This window comes from Aythya fuligula, chromosome 3 (genome assembly GCF_009819795.1).
Source record: "Aythya fuligula isolate bAytFul2 chromosome 3, bAytFul2.pri, whole genome shotgun sequence".
Lineage (NCBI taxonomy): Eukaryota > Metazoa > Chordata > Aves > Anseriformes > Anatidae > Aythya > Aythya fuligula.
Window position 1 is genome coordinate 88,268,046 of NC_045561.1, and position 19,101 is coordinate 88,287,146.

General features: G+C 38.4%; 1 protein-coding gene across 2 annotated transcripts in view; it reads right to left on the reverse strand.

The window, feature by feature from the left end:
- Window positions 1–236: 236 nt before the first annotated feature.
- COL19A1 (collagen type XIX alpha 1 chain) overlaps window positions 237–19,101 on the reverse strand; it is a 200,276-nt gene continuing 181,411 nt past the window's right edge. Inside the window, exons 43-51 of one of the 2 annotated variants that reach the window (XM_032185341.1) lie at window positions 18,525–18,569; window positions 18,354–18,416; window positions 16,042–16,077; window positions 15,843–15,887; window positions 12,430–12,600; window positions 11,401–11,467; window positions 9,460–9,615; window positions 2,887–2,964; window positions 237–2,656 (exon numbers count right to left, since the gene is read on the reverse strand). In XM_032185341.1, the coding sequence (XP_032041232.1) occupies window positions 2,520–2,656; window positions 2,887–2,964; window positions 9,460–9,615; window positions 11,401–11,467; window positions 12,430–12,600; window positions 15,843–15,887; window positions 16,042–16,077; window positions 18,354–18,416; window positions 18,525–18,569 (798 nt within the window). In that variant the 3' untranslated portion in view covers window positions 237–2,519. Of the gene's footprint in view, window positions 2,657–2,886; window positions 2,965–4,937; window positions 8,593–9,459; window positions 9,616–11,400; window positions 11,468–12,429; window positions 12,601–15,842; window positions 15,888–16,041; window positions 16,078–18,353; window positions 18,417–18,524; window positions 18,570–19,101 lie in introns of those variants that run through there. The other variant, XM_032185342.1, reaches the window with a different exon arrangement.

The window sequence follows — 19,101 nt, forward strand, 5'->3', positions numbered from 1 at the left end:
TACATTGGAATTACTAGAGAAGGAAAACAAAACGTTCCTGTGGGCTGCCTGACCAGCAGTTCATTTGAAAGAATTGAACACGGTGCGCGGGGCCCGGGTCTTTGCAGGGTGAGCCGCCCACCCCCAACACCAGCAGGGTGGACATTGAGTGAGGCACCATGGCAGCCATTGGAAACACTCCCTCTCGCACCGCTGGGCCAGCTTGTAGAGAGGAAAAGACCAGACCTGGAGGGGCAGGTGATGTCGGAGAGAAAACCGAGGAGCGTTTATAGGCACGGGAGGTCTGAAGCAGGAGCAGGAGATGTGGAGCTCTGCACCGGTGGGAGGAGTTGTCCCAAATGTGCCTTCATCATGGTGCAATGAAGGTACCCTGGTGGGGCCTGCAGGGACAGAGGGCCAATGCTGCCTGCTAGGGCACTGCGAGGGGTGGGCAGGAGAGGAGGCTGAGAGCTGCAAGCTGTCCATGGACTTCGACCCAAATCTCAGTACTTACAGGGCATGCACGTAACACCCTGAGCCCCTGCAGCATGCCTCCAAGTGCAGCGTGTTGCAGCTCTCCATCAGAGATCAGGCTTGTGACACGCCATCGGTTTTCTGGCATCCTCCTTCCAGCTCACCTCTCCTGTCCCGGGTGCCAAGATGCCAACTTTCCATCCCTGTGTTCATTTAAACATTTTCCTTCTGCTAAGCACCTTCCTCCCTCAAAACGTGTGCTTAATACACCAAGTGACACTTGGAGGTCGCTCCCAGGGTATGATTTTCGTCTTAGCAAGTGTGACTGAAGACTCACCCTACTCCCTGGATACCTAATGTGACTCTACAAGGTACAAATATTTCTCCTCTTGGTCTGGAAGCAAGTGCTAGGAACTCTACCCAGAACAAATGTCAATATATTATTTTAGTCTCCCACCATTATTACTGTTTCTAAGTCAAGATCAGAAGTCAGACATTAATTTTGTATGAGAGCTTCTCTGGAATCTAACTCTCCCAATCTGGGAGCACTTCACTGCCATCTGACCAAGCGGCTGGCTCCTTTGGCACTGCTGAAGCACGGCGGCCACCAAGACCACTCGCCTGCCTACAGCACGACAGCATTACCACCTTCCTAATGACAGAATTCCCTTAATAGCATTTTCAATTTCTATTACACTGTAGCCAGTTCCTTAGGACTAATCTACAATTGTCTGTTTCCTGATTGTAAGGAGTGAAATTTTGGCCAACCCTTCTACCTCCTTTTCAGAGTCAGGCTCTGTACAATTGGTTTTCTCCACCTTTTCTTTTGGCCACTCCTTTAAGCTCTGTATGATTTGCATGTTGTTCTCTTTTGTTCTTTACTGACAATGCCTGTTCATTTACCCAATGCTTGCAAGCTGCATGCAGTCAAGACCCATGTCTGACAACTTCCAGAGGACAGTTTCCTAATTTTTCCAAACTTCTCTTGAACTTCAACTATTTTTATTTTTGCAGCCAGTTACAAGGACCTGTGAATTTTACACTTTACTGGTTTCAAGTTCTTCTGAAACTTATTTCAGGATGTAATTCTTGCAGGAGAAATAGGAAAATGTGCCTTTTGTAAGATCAGGGACTTATGAAGGTTTCTTCTCCAGATGTCACTGCTAACATGTGTGCTCTTGCTAAAGCAAGATGTCTTTTTCATAAGCAGACATAATGGCAGAGTAGCTTGATTACAAGCAATGATAATACACTTACTGAGTTCACATGACCATTAGAAGGTGTCCCAGTTCTCAGTGAAGAACAACACCAGGAGTCCCTACCACTCACACCCGGAGTGTATATACAACCGTGACTAAACCAACGATCAAGTTCTCAGTTGGAACATCATTCATTCAACAGAAACACCCCTTAGTGCTACACCTGGTGAATTCCCAGTCAGTCTGAATCTGAACTGGATGGGAGTAGAGATCATAAAAATATCTGTTTCTTTCTTTGACATCTAGAAAATTATATAAGTGGTTGGTAGGGCTCGTGGTACATGATGCAGACCTGGTTCAGGGGGTGTGCCAGAGCCTCCTCAGGGGACAGTAACATTTAGTCTGAACAGAGTTCCTAGCACTCCAGCTAAGATCTTACATTCACCACCAATGGGTACACTTTAAAACTTCAGAACAGCATTTTCTCTGTTTAAACTTCACCACCAGTAAGAAACATCAAGCCAGCTTACATACTGAGGCATATGTACTGCCTTAAGTTATAATAAAATATTTTTTGTTTGAAGAAAGAAGCTTATGAAAATTATTTGGGCCTATTTTCTCCTCTAAGCAAAATAAATATGAGAAACATAACACATGGAATGCACTCTGGAAAACAAATGTCATCATTTCGCAATTATGACACTGCAAATAGAATAGAAAAAGGCTCAATTCCGCGCCTTACAAATTATCTACAGACCATGCAGTGTCAAGGGAACAAAAAATGCACCAAGTATTTCAAAGATTAAATTAACTTATTGAGAGGAGTGAAAAGTGATTGTGAACCCAAGTGTCTATGGGAGAGGGTTTTTATTTCCCACTGGTGCGTGACCGAGTCTGTGCTACATGGTAATAGCAGTCTGCTGGATTGCATCTTCCATTAGGTCCAGGTGGCCCTTGCGGTCCGGGTGACCCTGGAGTTCCTGGTGAGCCCGGCAGGCCAGCAGCTGGTGGAATAAAGTTAGAATTAGCACAGTCCTTGCCAGAGTACATGCAATGCCTTACATCTCTGAAAGTTCGCTTCATGCCAGTTCATCTGCCAGAAGGCTGGCGTACCTGACCTCACGCTATGGCAAAAATCAGGAGGAATTCACTGATGTAAAATGTGGGAGAACCAGGAGAAAGGCATGTTAGTACATAAATAATGATAGCGTAAAATAAATCTGGAGACTTGTACCTGCAGGGCCAGGTGGTCCAGGATTACCAGGCAGTCCAATTCCAGGCTCACCTCTTTCCCCTTTCTGTCCTCTATAACCTACACAGAATAAAGATATGAAAATAAGAGTGTCCTCTTATTACAAACAGCAATCTTCTATAGACCTTGTTGACAAGAAATTACCATGACAAATGTAATTTTGAAAATTCATGCTCACCTCTTTTTTTTTTTTTTTTTTAAACCTGTGACTATCATTGACTATCATTGTTTTCTAGGACAGCTGTTGCATTTCTATTTTCCTTCTGGAAAATATGAGGATTTCTAGCAGTTGCACCCTCTGCCAGAGGACCCTCACTATATTTAATATCCTGACCTTTTCCATTTTTTTTTTTTCCAAATTCTTAAACTTCCTGAAGTTTCTGTCAAAATGAACTGAACGTATATGCTGCTCCAGCTCCATCTGTTTGATGAAATGATATAAAGCACCAACAAAAGGGCCATCTGGAATCCAACCCCATCTTTAACTGACCGTACTCACAGGACCATAACTGCAGCCAGCCAGCCCATCTGTGACAGCCCACAAACTGCGTGAGACTTTGGCCTCCTTACTCTATATAAACCCTGATGTCTGCACTTTTTAGCTGTAAACTTGGGCTGGAAGCTGTATGCTTTGATGTTCTCCTATGTGTAAGAGAAGATCTATTCACTCTCCAGTGTTATGCACCTGCCCTTACTTAGAAGTTGTCTTCAGACCTTGTGCAGATTAGGGGTGCTAGCACAGAAAGCCTTCTTTAATGCAAGTACCTACATGTTGTTAACAAGGTGATTACTAATCATACTTTGAATATTTCTCTTCATTTTCTTCACAGGACAAAGCTTTGTATTTTTCTAAATAGCTTCCATCTTCTCACATGGTACAATTCCTATATAACTTTTTTTTTTTTTTCCCTTAAACTGTTCATAAAAAATTTTATTAGTTGGAAATACTGGCTGCTTTAGAGAGAAGGGTTCACGGGTACCAGTATAACATTTTGCCTCATATTTCAAGTAAGAAGTCCTTCTAAAAGTGCAGCTTTTCTGTTTAAATTATGTATTTTATGTAGGACAGGGGATGATAGCATTTTTAAAGGAACAAGTGTGACACTTTCCACAACCCCTTACTTTAAAAGGGATTTTAAGAAAACCCTCTTGCCTCCCCTCCCCAAGACCCAAGATGTTGGCGTGTAAGCAAAGATTAATTTGCCACCTTCTGGTCACACGTAGAATAAATTTGCTCTGCTTCCAGGACCAGCCCATTTCCAGTGTCACATATGCCATACAAGAAACCTTCCTGTGAAGAGCTATAACTTAGTTTAAATTAAAAGAGAAGAGGTGTAGCTGACCAGTCAGCATAGTGGCATCAGTCCACCTGATGTCTCATGAAGAATAATAGGCACTGGCAGACAGAAGGCAAAGGTGGTCCTGTCAGTGCACTGCAGTCTATGGCAACACTGGTACTTGACAGGACAATCCAGAAGGAAACTACTCAAAGTGCTGTGGGTACCAATTCAGGGTTGTTACAACAGACACAATGCAAGACGAATGGTACACCAGTACTCAAACTTTGTTAAACACAGGCTTACTGTACACTTCTGTAGAAGGGCTATTATTACCTGTTGAGTTCTGGATTTCAAAACAGAGCATGGATGATCTTTTATCAATTATCTGTCAACACCCCACAAAGGCAAAAGCATTTGAAAACACATGCAGAGTGACATGCACAACGTAACAAAAGGAAACAAACTGATTAAAATCTCACAGAGAAACAAACTGATCATGCATCCTGGTAACCGAGTTGTGTTAAACAGAAGTGTGTGAGGCATATATGCACGTAAGCTATGAAGGCTTGGAAAAGGGTATATGATGGTGTTTCTATTCAGTTGTGAACCTTGATTTTCTCTTCAGTGACCGTAGTAGTGCTTTATAACTACATCAAGTTGGTTGACTCTGAAAACCTTGAGTAATACATAATAGTTGCTACTGTTTAAGAAGCTCAATCACACACTCACAGGATCTATTACACTTCCTATTTATTACACATCTCTAAGTTTCTTAATTTACAATAGATAATTACAGTACATTTCTCACTACAAACCCAGTTAAGTTGTAATTTTACAAAGTAGTGCTGCCACTAATCATTGTTTTGGGGAAAAAGAGAGAAATCACATTTACGATGTATCACATTTACAAAGTCCATGGTAACCATTACTGTAGATATATGACACAACACAGTTGAAAATGGACTGAGATAAACCAAAAGGCTCTGTAAACATCAACGGAATTCAAGACAATAAGGAAGAAACCACAACAGTACAAACAGCAGCCTGCCTATGCAAATGTAAGAATGAGGGTAGTGTAAACAATTAACTGGTTGTATTTGAATACATATACAAAGGTGTAGGTTGCACATAGTGGCAGATGTTCTTTTGACACTGAAACTTAATACAAAAATTCCCAGGTATCTTTTCTAAAAATAAGGCTTTATTTCACAAAATATAAGCATATTCGTAAACAGGCCTATATGTAAACAGTCTAAACAATGTCATATGTAATTTTGGCAGTAAAATATTGGATTTTAAATGAGGTATATTTGCTCAGAAGTAGGTCCATGATTATTCTTCTAGAGGTTAATAATACCTTCTCTCTGAGCTTAAAGCAACAAACTCATACTTAGTCAAAGGAAAATATTACCATACAATTACGTGAGATTTTGATTTATTGTTTTTAACATAAAGGCACATATAAGTTGTCTGTTTTTACTGGTAGAATTACAATGCCAGTAAGAGGTACCTGCTTAATTCAAAAGGTTTCAGCAAAGCTTTCACTTGGGTTCCAGGAGTTTTGGTGTAACTCCTACAACCCAAAATTTGTTGTATGTAAACATGTACCCAACACGGGTAGTATGGTAAACAAGTGGTAGTAGTGTGTAGCAAGGATCTATTTAAAAAGAGAAGCATTCTTCTGTTCATAGACTGGTCATAGCTAAAATGAAGCTTTTGGTTCAGTGCTCTGTCAGAACTACAAATATCACATACAGAAACATCACTGTTGCAACACCCTCAGCTCTACTTGGAAATGACGCAAGTTTGTGTCTACGTGTTGTGGAGGTAAAAAGGAGTCTCATTTAAACAGCTCCAAAAAGTGTTCTGCCTACATTGCTGAGACCTTCTCCCATCCACATGGATAATGCAATAGCTGAAACCAGCATGCCAGTATCTAGAGAAATCTGATGTTCTTTAATATGAATGTGAAGCAAACACATTGACACAACAGGGAACAATGATTCTAAAGTATCCACAGTATTTTACTGTGCAAATGCATATGAATGCATAAGAATGCATATCACTGCATTCTTACAAGCAAAAAACTGCAAAGCAACTTCACGGCTGAGAGGTAGTAACTATGTTTCAGATCAAAGTAAAACAGGTTAACTCCACCCTACACAGCAAAAAACAGTTTACAGGAGGTAACAGTTTAAAGCAGTACAGCTATTTCAGAAGAGTGACTGTGTCTGGACAACATCCACTACAATGGGCTCATGATGCCAACCAAGGTTCCTAGATGCTCCTACCATGCAAATTATTATATTAAAAGCTCTAAATTTCACTTCAGGAATCAACAATAAAGACAAGGAATTTTCACTACTCATCAGATGGTCTTTTTATTTCCTGATTCCTTGAGGCTACCATGAGCTACGAGGACTCTTATGTTTCCTTATTTTGATAAAAATAGTGAGGCTTAATCAGGATGAATACTTCTTTCCGTATGAGAAAAATCATCATATTAATGTAAAAGATAATATGCATCTCTTGATTACAAAGTTCTCTGAAGGGAATTTTGTCTGACGGACGAAAATTCACATTGTATTATAGATTAAAAAATCCAATTAAATTAAGAGTCAGTTGAACTATTTCCTGTAATACCTGGCAGTCTGACTGCCTGCAGATGGATGGCATTGTTATAACTTGTCAGTAAAATCTTGAAATAAACTTATTCCTTCTCTACAAGACTCTAGCATCATTTACAACACTGGTAACACTGCCTCACAGTATCAGCTTACTGATGCATATGCTATAGGTTATTTTTTAAAAAGAATATATAGAGAGATATTCCAATCACTACTATACAACTTGTTTAAATACCAATTGCATATTTCATCATTTATTTTGCAACTCTTTGGTGGTTTTAAAGAGCTAGCAGCTCTTTATATATGCTTTTTGAAGACCATGCCCACGCTTCCTAGACTTAGTATCTGTGTTTTCTGCTTCTGAGTCTAACCTCTGCCCATGAGTTTACTGGGCAGGAGGCTTCCACCTCCTGGTGGCATCAGAGCAGACTGACTCCTAAGGAAGCCACATTGGAGGGACTCCACACTGGAGAGACTCTTCTAAGCTGCAGGCTAAGCACCTCCACGAACACATGGCAACGCCTGCTCCCTCCCACTGGCCAGAGCTCTGCTCAGCATGCAGCATCACAAACTGCTCTGGAGGTGTTTGTCCTATTAATTATTCTTCAAAACTATCTTTTTTTTTTTTTTTTTTTTCTTTTCCACTGACTTTTTTGGACAAGTGACTGTTTCACTCTGCTAGCACAGATGTGCATTACTGTGCACAGCAAAACCCTATTAAAAACCAGTTGTTGCCAATCTGGGCTACAACTGAGTGAGAACCACAATAATGAATAACTGGCAGTCAATACCAAATACCCCCAATGCATGTTATCTGTCTGGCCTCCCAGGTGGGTAGGTGAACATAACATGCTTCCTCACTGACTTGGACACACGTGCACACAGCATGCTACCTTGATGGTCTCAGACACACATGCACATAACATGCTTCTCCAAGAAGTCTTGTCTGCTCTGTCCTTTATGGTTGAAAATAAACTGAAATATGCAACGATACTTTGCAATCTGCTCAGAGATCTGAATTTCTTTTTAGCTGTTGGCACAAAACAACAAGACGCACAGGCACAACTGGGAAAGGCATGAAATGTACTTGTAAGTGTGCTTCTCTCATGGTAATCTCTCTTACTCATAGTGTAATAAGGAGGCAAGACAAATTTTTGGTTTTCTTGCCTTTGAAGTATGATTTTCTATATCTTTTGATATATCAAAAGAGAAAAAAGTAAATGCGTTTTATGATTATTAAAAAGTAATGAAAGAGAAGTAAATGCTTCTCACTTAGCTTAATGCTTATGAAAAAAGGTTATTGATAAAATAAATGGAATTTTGTGTACATGGGGCACTACTTTTACTTAAGCATAAGGCATGAAAAAGCAGCTTTATTATTTTTTTCAAGCATAGCTATCACCTTTACTTTTGATGCTCACTAGCTGGAAATGAAGCCTAGTATAACGATCTCAGAGGCATCTGAGACTATCCACCACATACATACTCATTGAACAATCTGCCACCAACATTAAAGGTGACTGTTTACAGTGATCTGAATATTCAGATAATGATGAAGTCAGTGCTGTAAGATTATAAGGCTTTATTGTTTTCCTTGATCCTTTATTCTTGTTCTTCTCATTCTGAGCTCATCTCATTTTTCAAGCTTCTGTCAGGGGTTTGCGCTTATCAATGTTAGTAAGTCTTTATTCTTCTGATAGCTTTAGGATCCACACATCTTCAGTTTTGCTTTCATGTTCTTCATTCCAGTCTGACTTGCTCTGACTCCAGAGCAGACCAAACTAACAAAAGATAATAATAAAGAACTACCTACAGATAAACTGCAAATTACATATTGCCCACAAAACATTATTAATGGATAAATTCCTTTTTTTTTTTTTTTTTTTTTCTTTTTCCTTTTATTCTGTTCTCCTCTTCCTTTTAATCTTGGATAGGTTGGGTCTACAGTATTACACAGCTATGATGATCTTGGATTTCTTGAAGCTAATTTTGCAGTGAAGGACAGTTCACTGGAATGAGCATCTTATACTGTCTGAGTGCATTGAAATATACAAAGTACCATTAAGGGTAGAGTGAAAACCTTATTATTCTGAAATTGATTTGTGAAAATAGATTATTTCACAGTAAGAAGGATGCATGCTGTAATATTTCAGTTTTCACTGCTCCTTAAAAAACAGTATTTGCCTTCAATTTTTCCTCCCCTGTGTTGTCCCAGGATCAGAGCTGAAAGTACTCACATTTGGAATTCAAGTTTTTTTTTTCTTTCTTAAAAAACATGGTCTCTCAACATGGAATAGGATGTAAATAGTTACATTAGAGTGCTGGCTTAATTTTTCCTCCGTGTTCAAGTATTTTGGACAGGAAATAACTGGTACAGCACTCCAGATATCTGTCAGTTTTAGATATCTGTCAGTAATTAATTTGATCATTTATTAGACTCAAATGCACTGATTAGGAGTTTCAAATCAGTAAAATCCACACATTTACTATGGGTTAATATTTAGATCTAGTCTGGAAAAACATAAGTACAGTTTTAAAAGTTAATCATTAGGAAGCTAGGTAGGTAATCCTGGTTTATTTAATAACCATTAGCAAGTGTATAAGGATTTTAAGATACAATTCATGGAACCATTTTTTGGAATTCCTACCTTGAAGCCCACGTTCTCCAGGTGGCCCTGGTAAACCATCCTTTCCTGGGGGCCCTGGCAATCCATCTTTTCCTGGGGGTCCTGGTTTTCCATGAGCTTGGGAGGCAAGCATTGCAGCAGGCAGCTTCAACTGGGATACAAACTGAGCCATCCTTTCTTCATTAACAAAGGACACAAGAAAAAATGCTAAGAAATCTATTCACAATACATGAAAATAAATAAACCCCAAAGCTCCAGATAAAGTAAGTTTCAACAAGTAAGGTGTTTAATCCTTCTAAATTTTCAGCGGTATTAAATGCTCCTATAAGTACTGAGGTCTTCAGTTCAAATGAGTTCATGTCTGAGTCTTTACCCATTGCAATAATCTGAACAGATTTGTACTAAATTCATGTACTATCTTTTACTGATGTAGTCCAATATTTTAAATGACTTCTGACTCCTGCTGGTGAAGTACTTGAAATACATGAATGCAGAATAATGAAGGGTACATTTTATAACTCATATTAAGTTGCAAAGTAGAGCTCAAATACTGTGAACACTTCTTGGGATGTGCTAAAATCTTAGAAACAGTTGTAAAAAGATAAATGCTCAGCAAACATTATTGATTGCAGAGATTTTAGCATGAATTGTTGAAGCTCTTGGAGTAAAGTGCACTTGCTAACATTTCAGCATTCTTTAGAGGCAGACAAAGGCTAACCTTGAATCTGTCTCAGTTACACTGGATTAAAAATCTTAACTAAGTACTCCACACTTGATCTAGTATTTACTCTGCCAGAGTTTTAGAATTTGAGTAGAGTGGGCATCAAACAGAAAATAAGCAGAATGATAGAAAACAGGCAAAGTGAAACAAAGCCAAAACCAGAAGATTTGTGGGTACACAACTGAGGTGTAGAAAATGGAATAGTTACAAAGACAAAAAGCAGGACACCTTTTAACACTTTCTTTTTATGAATAGACTAAACATCTATTAGCATTCCATTTGAATGGGAAAAGGAGGTAACTTCAGCCAACTATCTGTTCTTCAAATACACAACAGGCTGAACTTCTAAGAGGTGGCAATCTGGGTAAGTGTGAAAATACACGGTAATACCGTTGTTATAAAGTGGAAAACTCCCTGAATAGTTTTATAAGTCTCAAACTTTATCTGGTGTATTTCATCCCTAGAAGCTGAAGAGGTTTGTATCCACAGATACTGATGATGAAATAGCTAAGCGTATTGCAGACATAAGGCATTGCAATGGAAGAGAAGTTACTGTCAAGATGTATTCTAGCAGCCCCTTGCTTCAGACATCCATCTGAGTTGCAGCTTTTCAGCTCTGACTAGGAAAATGCTGGGGAATAAAAATATTTCCTTTTCAGCCTAAGGACACAACTAAGAAAGCTTATACAGTACAAAGGCCTTGGCTGGATCTTGCACTTGTTTAAAACTGCCAGAAGTTGATGGCCTGCAAGGGGGCTTTGGATTTCCACATGGCTGTTTGCTGAAAATGAACAGCAGTTTAGACCTGTGTGACACAAAGCTGTTAAGTCTTTATCTAAACAGTCACTAAGTGGCCATACAATTCTGTATTTCTATTGTGTCCATTTCACTATTTTTTCAGTGTCTTACTGGTACATTGCAGATACATATATGTGTCAGTATGTATCTAAAATTATACATACATATGTTTGTTATTATGATTTGGAGCAAGTTATCTTTTAATGCTGATCTTTTACATAAGGAAGCACTCTGGCTAACATATTTTGACTTATAATAGTTTGAACATAATTACATGAAGTCGACAAACAGCAGCTAAGCATAGCTATAGCAACAAGGCAGCTACTATGCACCTTGTGAGTTACATGACTTAAAGAAATGTATAAAAAGGCTATAGGAAAATAAAAACTTTTAGAATAGAATTTAAGACTTACTTTTAATTGTATAATACTTATTTGTCTTACCTTCAAAAACCTTAAGAACTTCTTGTTTGATATATTTTTTTATTTCTTCAAGTGAAACCGCATCAGCCTGATGAGGAAACAAAAAGGTGATATATACTGGAAGAAACATACAGAGGATACTTTACAATGCTAGAGAATAAAAACATGCTGAAATTAATACTAAGAGAAAAAAAGGTTTCACCAAAAATGAAATATTCTAAAATCTGTGTTACTCACTTAGCTACGAAGTTTGCAAATAAATTATAACACTATAAAGGCCACTAACACCATAGAGTAGAAGAGGTACACTCAACCATTAAGATGATCAGCACTTATGTGTTTTGAAAGTAATTTGCATAAGACTGTAAAGAAGTCCATTAACACTGTCTTACTTTAGTAGCTTTTTGTATAACATTTGGCAACTTGTCACCCCCTTTAGGAGGCTCACTACTTCCATGCACAGCCAATGAAATAGAACGATATCACAGGACCAATAATTTCAATGCAAAAGGTTTTTAGACCATTATCCTATCTGATTCAGAGCCTCTTATTAATTAAAAAGAACCCACAACATGTATGTGTGCGTACATGGAGACAAACTAAAGTACATACTACTGACAGGAAGCACTTCATTGTCTTTTTAAATACTAATTTCTCCTTTATTAAGAATCATATTTGTATGCCTGCTTTTCTCTCTCATTTGAAAATATGTCAGCTCTTAAGTTTATGAAAAACTTTAAAATTAGCTGTATTAAGTAGCCACACTGATTTGTCAGGAGCTAGATAAATAAATAAAGTTTATGCAGAGCATGCAATTTTATTTTATTATTATTATTTTTTAATTAAAAAGAACTGCTTCATCATCTTGGTTTATTTTTTCCACAACTGTGAACAGAACACTGAAATAATCTCAGAGATATCTTGACTTTTATGATACTGTGATATCATAAAAATGTCTGTTTGAAGTGCTGCTGCTCAGCACACACTCAGCAGACACCTTCATCTCTTTTGAATTCAAAAGCAACCAACAAAACCTTTTTATTTTCTTACCAGTAAACCCGGGGGGCCTGGTGAACCTGGGGGACCTTGATGACCTGGTGATCCTGGATGGCCTCTGTCTCCTGGTGGCCCAGTAGGACCCATGGCCCCCTTTTCTCCTGATGGGCCAGGTTTCCCTCTTTCACCTTGTGGACCTTTGTCTCCTGGAATACCCTGATCTCCCTGTGTAAAATAAAAGTATAAAGAAAACACCTATCAGAACTTACTAGGAAAGATCACCAAGAATGCGAGAGTAATTTCTTCCTTGTTCAGAAGTTGATTTTTATACCAATGAGTTGTGCAGGGAAGCTGATTTATATGCTAATCCTTGCCTCTGAAAACACAGCAAGTAGTGTTTTGTTTTCTTACACTTTTAAAGTTGAAGTCAATGACAAAACATAGCTCGACTCTGAAGTCCACTTTTTAAGTACAGAATTTCATGCAGAAATTTTATAGACCTGATCCATAAAAGGATCTAGAGTTGTCAAATAAAGCAGAGGCTGAATTTAGGTGCTTAGCTTCTCCTGGGCATAAGGTATCATTTCTTTTCCCCTGTAAATTTCCATAGATGTCTTATATGTATATCTAAGGCATTATATATATATAAAAGAAACAACAGATACACATTAATCAAAGAAACAACAGACACACTCCACTTAAAATGACTAACTTCCCTACAAATGAAATAAATTAAAGGTTTATGTTCTGGCCAATTTTCGTCATGGGCTGAGATGGCATTTAAATTTGTTTTATTTGTAAGGAATTAAATCTTTTAGAATAGCTGATTGTGTTGTCTATTAGTTCACTGAGCTATAGCTGTGGAGCAGAGTGCAGCAAGTCATGCGTTCAGATTGTTAACAAACAGCTGATGGTTCTTATGGGTCACTGGCTGCCCTTGATGCATCACTGAAGCTCATGTTAAGTTCTGCCAAAAGGAGGAAAGAGCATTAGGAACTGCCTACATCCTTACCAGATAAATCGACAATACACATTTATGAGGAGTAAATGAATGGAATTAATTGCATTTTTAATGTACAGAAAGTACTGGTAAATTGTATTCAGATCTGAAACTGATAAAGCAATAAAAGTGTAGTTATATTCACAAGGTTCATTTACATGACATGTTAAGACTGAAAAAGTCAGAGAGAAAAGTAAGGATGAAATTAGGAAGTTGTACACTACTTTCATCACCATCTGTACTCCAAATCTGTGTTATTTCCAGTGAGTTAGAGCTTACTAAAGGCGATAACTAAGCTTTCCTACAAAGACTGTCACTTGAGTTGCTTTATTGCATTAAGTGAAATTGCAACACATTCCCAACTGACGTTTAAATTACCCTCAGTAAGAGCACAGAGGCTCTGAACTCTGGAAAGCCAATCACAAGGAAAAACAGTAAAAACACACACACAAAACAAAAAAACAAAAAACAAAAACAAAACCCCAACAACTGTCCAAATCAAAGACCTCCTCAAATCCTATCTTACATATATAACTGTAACCTGTCAAAACTGCTAATGTAGTCAGGGAAGTCAGTGTGACATAAAAACAATCTCAATGTTAATTTTAATTTATTGTATTTCTATTAAAAGATTTATTCTGCAAATATTGCAGGTGCCTGATTTCCAGTTTAAGTTTCTGGCATTAATATTTTGGGCAAAAATATGCAGCATATGAATGATTTCCTATAAACATATAGCTAAGTTAGCTATTCAGTCAAATATATATATATATATATATATATATGAGGCAATACACAAAAGATACCTGTTGTAATCTTTGTCTCAGACAACTGGATTTTCAAGAGCAGGCAGGAGCAGGAGAGGGAGCATATGTGCATTGGGGAAATTGGAAGAGTAATGTTCTGACGGAAAACACAAACCTTTCCAGGTTCCTAAAAATTTTCAGACTTCTAGCAGAAACTGTTTTGTTCTGCATATACTTATTGTATCATGATATGAATTGCAGGATCTTAAGAAATTCAAGGTACAAAAAAGTCTCTGACTGATAAGCAGATCTTCAGTAGTCTGCAGGAAATAGGCTCTTTCCTGGCCTTAAAAAGTTTTTGCATCCAAAGCCCTATCTCATTAACTCAGAGCAACCTGAAACATTGCAAAACTGAACAACTCCTGTTCTATAAAACGTTATTGCAAACTTTGGAAGAGGCATAGCCTTTAATATAATTTTTAGCTTAGTTTCTTTTTAGAGATTGCAGTCCAGGTTATGTGGCACCTGAGAACACTCCATTTTGACTGATAGTGCTTTTAAAGGAGATGACTCACATATACGTGAGTGAAAAACTATATGAGGACTACTAGCTTAGAGGAAGACTTAATTAAAAATATATTTAATGCATAAATACCCACGTATCATTTCACAGGCTTAGAACTCAGCAGAGCAGGTATGGATAGCTGTACTACCACTGCATAGTCCCTCCGCAGTCTGGCGGGTTACAAACTCTTGTCAAAATCTGTCAAGCTCTCTCAAAGATGCAGCTGTAGGTGGGGTCAGTATGTTTCAAGGTCATGCGCTTGAAGTTCCAGCCTCTTTCTCTCTTGTATGTGTATAGTACTAGTTGTAGGGCACTCAAATAGGTAACATTGATAAGGTTAAGGCTGAGCAATGTAACGTAATGCACAGTAGGTGGTACAATAAAAAGGTTCTCACATTTTATTTATGTTCTTAAAGGCAGGAATAGACATTATGAAATGTTAATTTCTACAGGAAACAGTTATTGTAATAATGGTTAAAACCCGGTGTATGTCTCCTTAGTGTCATACAGCAGTATTTCCATTTCCAGATTAGACAAAGAGGTGCTTTTTGGATCATCAGATAGACATGGCATCAACTGTATTAGAACATCAGGGCTTTAGCCTTTTCTGTTACAACAGAAGCATCATGTGCCCTAGAATTTTCTTTGTTCTAACAAAATAATGATCACCCCCTGCCTCCTGTAATGATTCCTGTCCAACATGATCATCTTACTAAGAACAGAATTGTCTAAACATTTTGGCAAGAAGTAAAGTAATGCATTGGCACTCCGGCTGCCTAGAATTATAGGCTTGTTTTATGTAAAATATGACTATATATTCGTGACATGAAAAGGCTCCCAGGTGGAAGATGGGGAAAGCTTTACTGCTTTCAAAGTTTGACTGCATCACAATGGGATTATCTATTTTCTAGTTTTCATCCAATTGAACCATTTACACTGTCCAGACCAACTGTGTTAGAAGGTCAATAAACGTGTTTTTCTCTAGATCCAGAAGCCAATTCAATTCTAGTTACTTAAAGTGGTCTCTGGGACTCTCAGTGTCTAAAATGCTTGGAGTTCACAGAAAATTCACTTGGTTTTGACTGTAAAATACATGCCAATGAGGTGCTTAGGTACTTAGTTAAAGAGAAATAAGTTATTAAGACAAGGGACTTACACGTTCTCCTTTGGGCCCTCGGTCTCCTGGTCTCCCCACAGCCCCCTGAAAAAATGTTTTTGAAAAAAGCTAAATATATTGCTTAAAGGCTTTGTTGTATGTCCGTTTATTAGCAGATATGAAAGCAAATACTAGGATTAACAGGTATGCTATTTGTGAATAATTAAATAAACTAGTGTGCAAAAGCATGTTTTCCTACCGGAGGACCTGGCAATCCATCTTTTCCATTGATTCCCTATAAAAAAAATATAATATTTTTATTATTACAATTATGTTCATGCATTTTGAAAACAAGGGGTTAAGCTTTTTTTAGAGCTGGTATTAATACATATTCTAAAGCTTCACAGTCAGAAGTTTGTGTGGTTACAGTATTAAAATACTCAAAAATAGTCTTGGGGCATGTACAACAAAAAAGCTTGGGGCCATATTGAACTATTGAGCAGATTAAATCTGAACTGAGATAGAAGTGCAAGAAATATCTTCAGTGACAAGGTGTGCATAAATTTTAATGAGCTCACAACTTTAAATGACAAGTTACATGGAAATTCTGCAAATATGTAGAATATAGAGCTGTGAACTCCGCATGAACTTTTCAAATCATAGCTAATCATTATGCCAACACAGAAGAGATTCTTATATTTCTTATTCTAGATATTAGCCCAAATGTTTTATGAGCCCTCTGCTGTTACATAGATTAGGCCTTAATAATGAGCGCCAAAACCATTCTTTGGTCCCTAGGACTTGTGACATGCCACACACGCAACCTACTGGGCTAAACATTTTTCCTGCCCAAAAGAGGATGGTCTTATTCACCCTACCTACTGGGAGCATTTCCAGCCTCACATTATCCCCCAAACTGGAACATGGCATTGTCTCACAATGTGCTAGTTGGTATGGGCCAAATTAAAGTCACATAGTAAGTTAACCATTGCACAACACCAGAGAACTACAAGATAAATGATCTGGCATTGTTCAATTTACTGGGATATATATACATGGCCAGAATCTGCACATGCAGAAAACTCAGTGCTATTTTGCACAATGAGAAAGAAGACTTGTATGAGCAAAGATATCAGGAATATTTCCTCCCCTTTCGTACTGCAAAGCACAGTTTTGTATGTATTAAGCATTTCCTCAGAAACTGTCACAAATGGCAGGATTACACCGAGGGGGACAGAGATAAACCACCCTCTATGGAAACGCACAATAATTTGGCTCAGCATATCACAGCACCAACAGGCTCTGCAGCCCCACCCCACCAGGGCTACGGGTGCCTGTGCTCAGTGGCAGCTCAGATCTGGTGCAGCCCTGTAATCTGGGATCAGACTGCTGTGAAAGAGCTGGGGGAACAAGACCTGTGAGGTGCCTCCTTCGAGGCCTCCCTTGCTTCTCTCAGGAGCCACTCATACAGCTTGTGTGGGTAAGTTAGTGATGGCCTTGTGCCTTATACACCCTGACTGTGCCTTGTTGGCTTGACTTACAGGATTGACCAAGGACCTGCCCTGTCATCATGGGCTTCTCTGGCTGCCACTGGGCTGTTGGCTGACCTGAGTCTATTTTAGTTTGGTCACTGTGAGTCTGCAGCCCTTGCTGGTGAGGCCACAGCCCCATCTTGCTCCTGCCCTGAGCTCACTCGCTTTCCCTTGCAAAACAGCCCACTCTTGTGACTCCCTGACAGAAACTATGGAGGTAGGCACTAGGGCTTTAAAGTTGTATTAGTGTTACAGATTTTCAAGCTATTCCTTAAATTGGTCCAATTTGCTACAGAAATTGTCTCTTTCAAGAGAGGAGCATAATGTAGAGGCATGCTAATAAACCTAAATGGTCTACTTCTCATGCTTGTCACTGAAACATCAAGCTTAGGGAGACACAATTAGTTCTGAGCTATCCTAGCTGAATTGCTTCTGGAATATAAACCAGGTTGTTTTAAACTAGCCCAGACACTGCTGACTACAGTACTGTCACATTTTAAATAAAGAGGTCAGATTAGACGTATCCTAGAAGCCTAGTAAATGCTTCAGCTGCAGTGTTGCATTACCTGTATACAGAAGGACAAGAAGTTTATACAGAGAGTTATGAAGCAAAACTGTTCTCTATCTAAATTGAACCCAGGAATGCATTTTGTTACCCCATCCTTTATAGACCGTGTTGAGTGTCTGGGTTAATATTCTCATTCTGAAAATCCACTAGAGGAGCCTTGAAATCAAACGGATCCCAAGGACCTTCTAAAAGGATATCATCTACCTTTGACGTAGCTCAGTAACATCAACTACAAAAATATCACACCAGGCTTCATATAAAAGGAAGTATTGACTAGATGGTTAAAACTGAGCACTGCAACTCTAGAATGTTCTTCAGAAGTTATCTTGCCTGGTCTTCAGAAGTTATCTAGCCTTTGTAGGATCACATCTTACAAAGCAGGATGTAATCTGATTTCTTTTGTAACTTCTGACAAAATAAAATGTAAGTTTTTGAAATGAACATAAATATATTTCATATAAAATTGCTTACTGGTTTTCCTTGTGGCCCTTCTGGCCCAGGGAAGCCTATATCTCCTATAGGTCCTCTTTCACCCTAAGAAAGAAGAAAATACGTGTATGAATCTGCATTTAATTTTTTTTATTCAATGCTAGAAATATTTATGTATTATCACAATGCTCCAGAACTCAAATCTGTACTTACAGGTTCTCCTGGCATCCCTGGGGACCCTGGAGATCCTGGCTTTCCCTGCAAAAGGAGAGCATTACAAATTCAAATTAAAATTAAAAAGCAGAATATCAATTTCTCTTAGGTTGAAATTAAGACAGGATATGTATTTGAGTGAAATACTCAGGTTATAGCTCAATAAATGCTTTAAGAGAGAAAAAGAAATATTTTAAAAAGGGTTTATTAGTGATTTGATGTCTTTTGCAAAACCGTTTGTTTTTTTGCGGCCTTCGATGCTCCTTTCCAGGAGCAGATGTGCACCACAGCTTCTGTCATCCTGTTTCTTTGACTGTTAGGCATTATTCGTAACTTGGTATTCCACACAAAGTCAGGTTCACATCTTGGCAATTTTCTTCTCAGCACTTTTAAACAGTTGGTGACTGTATTTAAGAACTTAGTCTCTGTGACATGTCCTGGTGCCACATTCATCCAGTCTTATTGGTATCAGCTGAAGTCATCCTTAACTATCACTCATCCTGCTTCTGCAGTCCCTTACCTCTCTCAGTCAGCACTGTAGTCCCAAGGACATTAGTCATCACCCAGTTTAGGTTGG